Source organism: Dreissena polymorpha, chromosome 15, assembly GCF_020536995.1.
Source record: "Dreissena polymorpha isolate Duluth1 chromosome 15, UMN_Dpol_1.0, whole genome shotgun sequence".
In the NCBI taxonomy this organism is placed as follows: domain Eukaryota; kingdom Metazoa; phylum Mollusca; class Bivalvia; order Myida; family Dreissenidae; genus Dreissena; species Dreissena polymorpha.
This window is the reverse complement of record NC_068369.1, coordinates 57,754,894-57,766,417: the sequence shown is the minus strand read 5'-3', so window position 1 is coordinate 57,766,417 and position 11,524 is coordinate 57,754,894. Positions and strand designations below refer to the sequence as shown.

Genomic DNA, 11,524 nt, shown 5'->3' with positions numbered 1-11,524 from the left:
AGTGATCATGTAGCATGTACGACACATGTCTTTAGGTCGAAGGTCAATGCCGCACTTAGAGATCTTACAAAATGCGTATCTAGGTCAAATTGCAAGTTGTTGAATATATCAGCATTTAATGGCATTGACATGTTGAAAACGGTCATCTTATTCCCCCCAACTGAAGCGCGCATTCTTTTTTACCCTATGCCATGTGTTACACAGAGGTGTGTACATATTTGTTACAATTTTGTTAAGAAAAAATTCTACTTTCAAGCGATTAAATTTAAACTTCAAATGTGACATCATCATGACGTGTCAATGTGGAAGACACTTTTTTTTCATTTATACACAAGTTATACACAAATGCTTGAGTTACTTGCCTGTGATCATTGCTTACATAGCATAGCCCATACAATGTTCTTTGTTTTTGGATCGAGCGTTTACAGCTTGTCCTCAACCTTGTTACTTGAAATTTCAAATAGTTCCTTTCTCATCATAATATGCCAAATATATTTACTCAGCCGAAGTAATCAAGACAAGAACTTAAAATAATGGCTAACTTCTATTGTAAACAGTGTGGACGGTTTGATTGTGGAAATATTGTTGATACGCATGGCCAGTTGATTGCTTAACAAACGGCAAAAAGAAAGTAAGATGAAACCAAAGGGTCAGTTTTAGAATGTCCATTTCTGACAACGTTTAAGCATGCAAAAAAAATCATGATATAAAGTTAAAAGTGGAAGAGAGTTGGAACCCCAAATTTGTAACAAAGTTTAAGACGAAAATAACTTGGCTACACAACTGGGCTACACACTGAAGGGCAATAATCGTTAGAAATTAATTAAATATGAACATCCATTCGCCAATCATAAGTATTTATTGATGATTTTGCGGATAAGTTTGTCTGCAACATAACGAGCCTAATTTTTCGGCTTAAATGCATCAAAATATGGAAACTTATATAATATTAAAAACACAAATTTTGGACATCCGCCCAGATAATTGTTTGAAACCAATATTCAACAATGTAACTGAATACGTCTTTGCACACATTTAACATATACGTGTACGATTTATATAATGCATACTTGTCAATAAAGATAATTGTATGCGCAAACGACAACACGTATATGTTTCCGATACTACAATATGTATTGTTTATGCCGATTTTTTCTTAAAAATAGTATTTCATAAATTCATCATAACTACCAATAATCGAAATTTAATCTGGCAGGAATTAGTATAACCAGAACAGAACAGGTCTTTGTAATCTGTCTTTTGTCATAAAATCCGATGAACATACATTTATTTTGACTTCATGTTAGCCAGCATCCATTAACTAACGAAACCATTTCAGTAAACATCGAAAAACGTGAAAGAAAAACAACTTAAGATTCGTTTGTGGGGACGGTAATCTAGGACTTACACCAGCTTCTGAAATGATTCACACTATCATAAAGGTTTTGAGAAGTTTATTCAATATCAAGAAAGTCAAAAGCGTATGTATACAAAATAAGCGTACAGTGTTTACAAAGTAAATAGATATGGCTATACAAAGTAATAATACATTTAATTGCAAAAATACATACATTCACAATATTATATCTTTTTTCAAACAGCGAACGCACGTACGTATTTGCGTATGCCCAGCTACGCCCCTGTACATACATGAGTTTAAAGAGCAAATTCAATTAATGGTACGTGCGTGTCAACAGGCTGTCTTATTATTTCAGTACACTGTACTCCAGTGATGCATTGAACGGGACATGTATTCTCTTTCATAAAAAGACAACTTACAAAACAATTGCCAAATATTCAACAAGCGAATTAACACTTCTGAATTAGACAAATGTTTAAAATATAGGTTCCTGTAATATATTGATATCGGACAAAAATCAAGCGTTTACAACACTTTTCAACCGATAATTATGCGACTATTATGAACATGATGTTAACTTTTACCGCATCAATCAAAAGTCTGTGTGGTTTAGAGATTAAGAATAAGCTTTAGGATAATAGTAGAGAATAAAGTCCTGGGTTCAAGTCCAAGGGATTACATGTGTTTCGTTATATCATGTTCCCCTCAGATATAATTATTCAAACAATTTCTATTATAACAATTGGGTTGGTAAATTTATTTGAATTACACTTATTTCAAGGACGAAAACTGTTAAAAAGTCCCTTTCATCAAATACATATTTGAATGCGGTTTTATAAATCCGACCATACGGCTGTGAAAAAGTATGCATTTTACATTACATTTCTACATTTTAAGCGATTATCGTTCAACCTGACTTTTGAACGAGTAGGAAGTGAATTAAAACTAGACATGTATACCCGCATTCGTCTCGCCTGTGATCATGTCGTATTGCATGTAAATTTGATTACAAAACAACGTAGTATTGCTCAATATTTATATCACTTCATATAACAATTAAATGTATGTTACGTTTATATAATCAAAGTCGGTGGAAAATGCATTCTGAGAAAAAAAATTAATAACAAAAAAAAACAAGAACATTTGCAAATGAAGCAATAACATATAGTGTTATATATAATCTTGCATTACACGGTTTTACAAAATACTCACTTCTTCCTAACATAAGTTGATCTTGACATATGAAAGCAGCATAACTGTGCAAGAAGCAATTATAAAAATATCATACCCTACGCATTTCTTTCAGAAAGTTATATAAGCACGATTATGACAGTATCATAAATTCTGCATTGGATGGCTAGGAATAATACTCTTTGATAAATGTACTATTGTACAATTGCTTAAAACGTCACTATACACAAATGTTTATATTTTTAAAATATAAATCAATGTTAGAGCTGTGAATTTAAACCAAAACAAATAGCTAAGCTTTTCGTACAGGATTATATTAACAACATGCAAAGCTATTAGAACAATGTAAATGTAACACTTGCTTGACTGTGTTTGTCCGAGAAGCTTTATTTTCATGTTTTTGAAGTGTTCGATACATATTATACAAAACCTGTATTTGTATCCATCGTTTATAGTCAAATGCTGACTTATCGACTTTATTCAGTCAATAGATGTTGTTTTACTATGAGCGACATAAATTTCTTGTATAATTACATAATTTTATAAATCTCTTTGTTTGTATTCATGTATAAATGTCAAAGCTATATCATCGTTTTGTATGCAATATGGATAGAACAATTCACAATACACTCACGTGCGCATTTAAAACATGTAACATATTATTAAAAAGTGATTATACATGTACCTGTAAGCATAATTGAACAATTGCACTCTTTACATATTATTATGTTTGCTGGATCGAACAATTCATTAATCGTAAGCAGGTATTGCTCTGTGCGTACACCTGCCTTGCCAAACTAACGTCGATTGCAGATGCTCTCCCGCTTTATTATTGTTTTGTTAACAAAGTTTTCGGCAATTTTCACGATGCAATTTCATTAAATCTATTTAACACTAAAACATAGAAATTAACCCAATAAACACGCATACACTTACTTTAATATGATTCGCGTATTATATTGGTTTAACACCGTTTAACATAATACATGTACAATGTGTCACTCATATTCACTTAATGGCAGCTATATTTGTTGGAAACATCCGGATTCAAGTCAGCCCACTTCTCAGGCGAGCATTGAACCACATGATACGGACTGTATTTCCTTATAGCATAATGTCTTCATATTGGGCGTCCGTTTGTAATCTACAAAAAGGAAATACTGCATTGTTTATGATATTCTTAGCATTCACTACGCATTTATGTTTGTAGTATGGAAAAGAAAAAGAAGTTATTATTTATGAATTACCTATACTCCTTAGCATGTCGATTGTTGACAAAAATAAGGAAGTCGTCTTTGAATACAATATGCCAATGAGTATTTAAACAATATCGTTTACATAAAACAGTTTTCTTACCCGGGTCTGGTAGCTGCAACGATACAATATTGTAAAAATTAAAACAATTATAACACGCAAATGGTTCAATCAGGGCAACACATATTCAAAGCTGTCGCAGAAGGAAAGGTCGCTTCGAGTATGCTACTTATAAATTCTCATGTTAAAGTCCTAAATACGATTTAAGGTTAACTTACCGGTACCATCTCTTATATTTGTGTTGAGATAAAGTTCGCAGCCATTCTCATAATTTGATAGCTTTTGTTGTGGTTCTGTTGTGTCAACTGCACTTGTTGTATTCGAGTTTAAGGTCCTGTCATTTACGTTGTTCAATGCTGTGATGCCGTACGCTCTTGCATTTTCTACCTCCGACCTTGAAACACCCAGATTTATCGCACTGTATACCAAAGTTGTCATGTTCTGTTGGTTGACATAGACATCACGCGTCGCCAGCAAGGTCGTGTAGTTGGGTTCGGGAATAGGTTTCGATTTACTCGGACAGTTACAGCAGCAAGTAAGGCTAAAGTATATTGCATTGATACGAAAATGTACAATTCGATAAGAATAACAAACAAACATTAACCCCTACATGCATAAAATGTTTAAAATTGTTTTTGCATAAATAGAATATACTTAAATAGTTTTGTTTTTATGTAAATCGTCATATAACGTATCAAATATATAAAACATGGATAACGAATAAATATTAACATTATGACTTTACGTAAACAGTTGTGTGTCTCAATTCGCAAATGTTTACAGCATTACAGTCATCAACATTTACAAAAATTCAACTGTATGTCAACAGAAATAGCAAGAAATGTGACTTATAAAATAGGAAGCAACACCTAAAACAATATAAGATGTATCATGTGGAATATTTAATACTGATTGTATGAACCTTACAATTCAAATTCTTAATATTGAGGATTACGGATTGTGTTGGACTGTATTCTTTTATCGAAGCATTTGTCTTAGTGGGCTGATTGCATTACGGTGTTATTCAAGACTGAACTGCGTTGCCAATCATGTGTATCTTAAAGGGACTTGTTCACAGATTGTCAAAATGATCATTTTAAACGTGTTGTAACGGATTCAAAAAGTAAATGAACATTGCACACTCGTGAGCTAAATACCACTAATAACGGGACTCCTTCTGAAAATACATGTTCGTTTACGAATAATCTGTGTTAGATATTGATAACATTTCAAAATGTTACAAACTCGAAACAATTGAATAATTTGGAGAGTTCTGTTGTTATCGTAATATTTTGTGACAATATGTGGATTTCGTTTATAAAGTATAAAAACCTTTCGTTTGTTGGCAGAATGGACTGCCGAGTTTTTTAACAGTAGATTTTTCTGCAAAGGTCAGTGGTTGAGCCGAGGTAGGGATGTTAATATTTATCAATTTAAAGCTTTTCCTGACACATATGCCAATATATTTAAACAGGTCCCTTTAACGTTGGGTTGTTCACTAAGACATATATTGCTTGAATGAAGTACACCTTCAATAACATAGCCGACATAAAGTTTGTAAACAAGGTTATATATGTTGGATCGTAAATACAAAACATCACCCAAACGATCGTTTGTGGCTACAACTTACCAAAAACATGAACATTTTTTCTCATGATCTGAAACATAAGAACAACTGGTTTAAAGCGGTCAATAACAACAAAATCATTATTGATTCCAAAGTAACTAAATGATGAACACAACAAATACGATAAAAGACTTCAAACTTGACAAAAATAACAATGGAAGGACGTTATTTGCGGTAATGGAAAATTGCATGTACATGATAAGTACACATCCGATTTCAAGAATATTATTGATACAGCTTACTTGCGTTTGATATTTGACTTGGTTCAGCGTTATCGTCATGTTGACTTCTGCAAATCAGTCTTTTTCTATTTCGCACGACCCGTATAGCCAAAAGTATTGACCCAATTGCCACACATCCAAGAACAGACCAACCGATATACGCAGCTACATGAAGTATTTCACCAGTTTCTGTAACATATCCACATATCCACATTACCTTGTCAATTTAAACACATCAGTATTAAGTAGTAAATAGATAATAAATAATATATAATGTAAAGGTACTTTTTTATCAATAATTCATATACATTTCATAAATTGATTATACTAAATACAGTTATAGGAAATAAATATTTCACAACTTGCTTAGTTGGTTGAGCTTACCATTTCACGTTAGTTTTATCAGTAAGTTCCTTTGAATAATAGTGAAAAAGTAACTCACTACTGATAGCAGTCTTACCTTCTATTAATTCAAATTCAAAAGTAGAAGTCATCATCGCATTTTGAACGTACAGAATGTATTCACCATAGTCATCGCCGTGTATTGACGTAAACGTGATCTTTAAAACAGCTCCCATTTAATATGACGGGAGTTTCATAAAATTTTGCGTCAACATAATGATTCTTGAGATCAAATGAAACTGTCTGATTGTCATGGGTATTGTTTAATCCTGACGGATACTGAAGCCAATATTGCTCTACAGTTGGATAGGCATAGAATGGCACAGAAATTGAAGTTCTTGATCCATGTCGGGCTGAAATCTGTTGCGATTCTAGCAAAAGTTTTGGACCGACTAGAAATACAAAGTCATATATTTGTATGATAATTAAATTTAGTATTTGCAAATCATGATGTATTATAGTATATATCATAATACAATAATGTATGTTTTGTATGTTATTATACGCGACGAGTATTTGTCGGACAGCCGTATTTACCGGATATTCTATTTAGTTCGTGCATTGTAACGCTTAAACACGAGTTTCTGTCACATTACTTACAAACGTTTGTTTTCTTGAAGTTTACAGTAGCAATTCGTTAAAAGGCAAGTGATGTATTTAAACGATTGCATTGTTTACAAATTTCGTCGGCATAAAATGTTACCTCCGCGCGGATATTAATACCACGGCCATTTGCAAAACATGTCTCCTAAATGAAACCCGACTAGTGTGCTTGTAATTTGCATTCGTCTTCTTGAATAGAGCACATCTAAATTAGTTTACTTGCAACATTTTATTTAACCAGAAACTTAGTTGGTCAACACGCATACAGAATTTAAATTATTGCTTTTGTACATTAAAATTTGACACTTTTTGTTGGTTACAGATATATCTGAATTGCTTGCAAAATGTACCTGCTGAACATTTTAAAGAAAGAGAAAAATCTCTTCATAAATTAACTGTTTGGGATCTTTTCCCTTGAATATGGTTATTTATAGATCTATGTTTTCACCTATATTGAAATGAAATTATCTCGTTTTACACACGCAGCAGACGACATATTGAACAGTTAAACAATGTTATTTTACATCATTTTAACATTCATGTTATGAAAAGTTTTATTTTAACTTTTAAAGTAACAATCACGCTCAAAAATATCGAATATTTCGTTAAATAAAGCTAACCCATAAAAAAATCAATGTTCCTTTTAGCAAAATGCAAAATTTCAACGTTAGATGTTGTCTGGTAGAATTGATTTAACGAGATACAAAATGCTCGTTTTTATTTATTTGTGGCCACAAATAATTCCATTTATATCTCCCGTGAAATATCCGAACTATTTACGGGCGAACACGAGATTGGATACGTTAAGCGTCGGAAGCATGACGTAGCTCTCATGAATAATCATTCTGTGAAATCAAAATGAATTCTGGGTAACTGGAACTTAGCGTATGCGAAAATGGCTTGTATAAATATGCAAATGAACGCAACCCGAATGAATCCGATCCTGACTAGAAAGCGAAAGTAGATTACATCGTGGAACGATATTTAGATATTTAGATGCTTAAAACTTGCCGAATGCTTGTAATATAACGTTTTTACATCAATGTTACTTGTTTTTAGGGTCTTCCTATTGTAATTAACCATCGTATGGTTCTACTTGTTGTCGAATGTTTTTATATAGCATAATACAGTAGCCGTTTGTATTGGTGAGCGTGATAGTGACTTTAAACATTTTAAATCATACAGTTAAAAATTACATGGTGCATCTCATATAACATGAACAATATATTGTTATCAAAATGCCAACATATATTGTTCGCATTTTGATAAAAATATTTGTTCATGTAATATTAGTATAAGCACGTGTTTCGCTAATTTCCTGTCAATAAATATGTATAACACCCTTTTAACAATACCACTCTAGTTGTTTATTTTATGAAAAAATAAAAACATTCCAATGTAAACAATTTGGTCATATACGTTTACCTTTAACGACTACATGCGTTGAATCGGATTTATGCAGTTGACCGCCGGTGCCTCGCACACCGTTCGATACATTACACGTGTATGTTCCAGAATCTTCCCAACGCAATTTAGAAAAATTCAATGAAATATTATTCGTCAAGCTGTCATCACTGTCAATGTGTATAGAATGATTTGATATCTGTCTCCCATTCAGTGATTGCGTTATTACAAAGAATGGATATCTGGCCGGAACTCCATCTGCCTTGCAAAGCATATTTAATGTTTGACCTTCGAGAAAGTCGGTTTGTTCTGTAGACATTATAACATCCGGAGGATCTAAACACAATACAACGTTTATAATTTAAAACAATTGTTTTATAATATGAATTTTATAACACATAAGATAGTGTAACGATTAAAAAGCTCTACTATCAAAGCATAGTATTGACAACTTACAATTGACTATGAGTCTGCTCGTATTCGTTACTGTTTTCTTGTTTTTATTATTTACAGCAGAACATGTAATATTTCCGGCAAGATTTCGGGTCACATTTCCAACAATTAGCTCACAGCCATTGCTCTTAAAAATTGTCTCGTTCTTATCGTTGTATAATTTACACATGTAAGAACAGCGAGGCCAGCATGTTGACCGACAGGTGATTTTTGGGGCTTCCTGGCCTTCAATGACAGTCCATGCGGGAGATACGTTGAAGAAATCGGAGTCAGGTCCATCTATGATTTCAAAATGAAACGAAAGAGTACAATTGTGTTAGTATTTGCACACGTTGGCTTCAACAAACTTTATGTTTCTGATTGAGATTTGTTGCAGTGCAAACGTTCCTAGGAATGATATTAATTTCATAATACTTACAAATGACATTCACAGTTATGTTTGATCCTCGCTTATATATCCCTGTCTTAGGATTGATCGCTGTACAGTAGTAAATTCCAGCCTCCATTCGATCCAATACACCAAAAGATAGCACATTTGAGCGATTAGCATTCTCTGGATTGCCTATTTTAGTCCAACTGTATCCACAATTCGGGACCACACGTCGCAACGCATGTTATGTCTGACAATCGGTTCTCCTTCGGTCAATACATAGGAGAGATTTTTTGGATACAGTGTCAGGTTTTCTGGACCATCTACCCAACATGATAACATACGAGAGACACACTTATAATTATAGTTAAACTAAATGCTAACATGTGTGTAATTTAATGTTCAATGTTCATACTGTGTGAGCTTCCTGAACATTATACAAAACAGGACATATATCTGGAAATATTATCGCTGCGTTGTTGCGACAAATACACGTCAGCAATTCAGTCGCAATAGTTCGCTAAGATCATCTGCATATTCTACTCTGGCTTATAGACGGCCCGAATGTCAAATAACGCCCCATGTCAGTATTAAAGCGAGACTATACGATTTGTATATGAGCTAAATTGTAATATATTGATAAAAAATATGTTACCATACCACAAAATAGGCAAATTAAAATATACATTTAAGACGAATTTCATAAAATGCAGCAAAGACAAATTAGCTCGCCTAGCCGATTGTGCCAGAGAAATAACCGACGCATTCGTCTTTTTTATTAGGATTGGAGTTAGTGTTCGTGTGTCGTATGGCTATATATCGTTGCAGGAATTTAAAATGATCCGTAAAACTAAATTTAGATTCACATCATACACGCACGATATACAGACTGGCGAATTCGACTGTACAGACATTTTCGATTTCAGAATAAAATATTTGGCTTTTTTCGCATATTTCGATACATATATGTATGATAAGTTTTTGTAACACATGTTATATGAATTAATAAATATTGACAAAATCGTATAGTCTCTCTTTAAGATATTACGAGTAAACAAACTGATGTTTACGAAACAAAAAGTGTGAAGTGTGCTACTTACATGTAACATTGACAGTGATAGGTGGACTCAAACATTGACAACCAGTAACCTCAGCAGCGCACACGTATTTACCATTGTCATGTCTATCTACAGTGCCAAGTGATAAGACGCTTGTGTTTCCGACTTCAGTATAGTTAGTGACAAATTTATGCCATTTGTATGTACTATTCGGATAGCGTGAAGAGTAGCATGTGATGTTTTTCATCTGTTCACCTTCTCCTAATATGTATTCATGTCTTGAAGGATCGATTATTACGGCATCTAAAATGTGTTTGTGTTGCTGTGAGTAACTAACTGGTAAAACAACCGTTTAAATCACTCTGGAATTAGTTACTTAAGTAATATATTATATCCATTGCATTTAATCAGTAGTACTTAATGGTAGACAGAAGAAAGAACAACGAACGTCACATTGTACTAGTGTGGTAAGTAAGCAAAAAACTCTGATTGAAGCAAAGCATTCCTTAATTTGTATTTTATCCAGCATGCATCGTAATACAATTTGAATATAACGTTGTATTTGTTTGTATATTACCTGTAAAATGGAAACTCGTTAAGAAAAAGAAAGTGTGTGAAACTCGTGACCATCGTTGTACAAATATTTATGCTTATGGTTAATTACATGAATGTAGCATTTTCCTACTTCAAGACACAAACTATGAGCAATGATATACCTGTTTTTAACGCTTTTTAGGAAAGATAATTCACGCCAATGACGTTCATTCTATATAAATAGTTACTTACTTGCAACCTTTATAGTAAACACATTGCTTATTTCAGTCGTGTTACTTTCAAATTTTGCAGAACACGTGACATTAAACTGATCATAAAGCGACATCTCTGATATGATCAATTTCGCCCCCAACGTTTGATCTATCGCAAATCGTCCATCCGACTTAATTGGTTCTTGTCCATTTTTCGTCCAAATAAATCCTTGTTTAGAATTACGACCAATTGAATCGGCTATGGAATATCTGCCACAACTCAACATTGCTGTTTCTCCCTCATATATCATCGTAAAATTAGGATTTATCATCAGCTTGGGTGTGGAACATTCAACTACTAAAAAATGCAAACAAACAAGATTTAAGTCGACTGAAAAATTCAAGCATACATTTGCCTAATAGTCTTAATGATAAACATTGTATACCTTTCCAGACGGTTTTATTTTGTGCACACAGTTGAAACGTTGTTCAGTTACTCAGTTTATGCAATCGTGTTTTATGCATTTGCCTTCATAAATGTTGTTTGTATTTTAACTATGCTATGTTTACTTCAAACAAAAATATAAAAACTATTCCAAATGGAATGTTGTAAAATTTGTCATTTCATGAATTGTTCCTTTTGTTCCACGTTTTGAGGCAGTGCCTGTTAATAAGCAATTACTTTCGACAGAAGTGTGCTTTAAAGATTACATAGTTATGTTTCAGAAAATTTCAATATTGTATGGTATTGACAAAACGTCAGCATTCAAGGTCA

General features: G+C 33.1%; 1 protein-coding gene across 3 annotated transcripts in view; it reads right to left on the bottom strand.

The window, feature by feature from the left end:
• Nucleotides 1-1,439: 1,439 nt before the first annotated feature.
• The window catches only part of LOC127860867 (uncharacterized), a 15,164-nt gene continuing 5,079 nt past the window's right edge, over nucleotides 1,440-11,524 (bottom strand). Inside the window, exons 2-12 of one of the 3 annotated variants that reach the window (XR_008039955.1) lie at nucleotides 10,790-11,107; nucleotides 10,046-10,306; nucleotides 8,994-9,268; nucleotides 8,579-8,854; nucleotides 8,144-8,458; nucleotides 6,174-6,507; nucleotides 5,735-5,902; nucleotides 5,496-5,523; nucleotides 4,084-4,406; nucleotides 3,908-3,920; nucleotides 1,440-3,695 (exon numbers count right to left, since the gene is read on the bottom strand). Coding sequence is in view for 1 of the 3 variants with exons in the window: in XM_052399168.1 (XP_052255128.1) it covers nucleotides 3,616-3,695; nucleotides 4,084-4,406; nucleotides 5,496-5,523; nucleotides 5,735-5,902; nucleotides 6,174-6,291 (717 nt within the window). In the remaining 2 variants the exon portion in view is untranslated. The remainder of the gene's footprint in view (nucleotides 3,696-3,907; nucleotides 3,921-4,083; nucleotides 4,407-5,495; nucleotides 5,524-5,734; nucleotides 5,903-6,173; nucleotides 6,508-8,143; nucleotides 8,459-8,578; nucleotides 8,855-8,993; nucleotides 9,269-10,045; nucleotides 10,307-10,789; nucleotides 11,108-11,524) is intronic. The other 2 variants (XR_008039956.1, XM_052399168.1) reach the window with 2 other exon arrangements.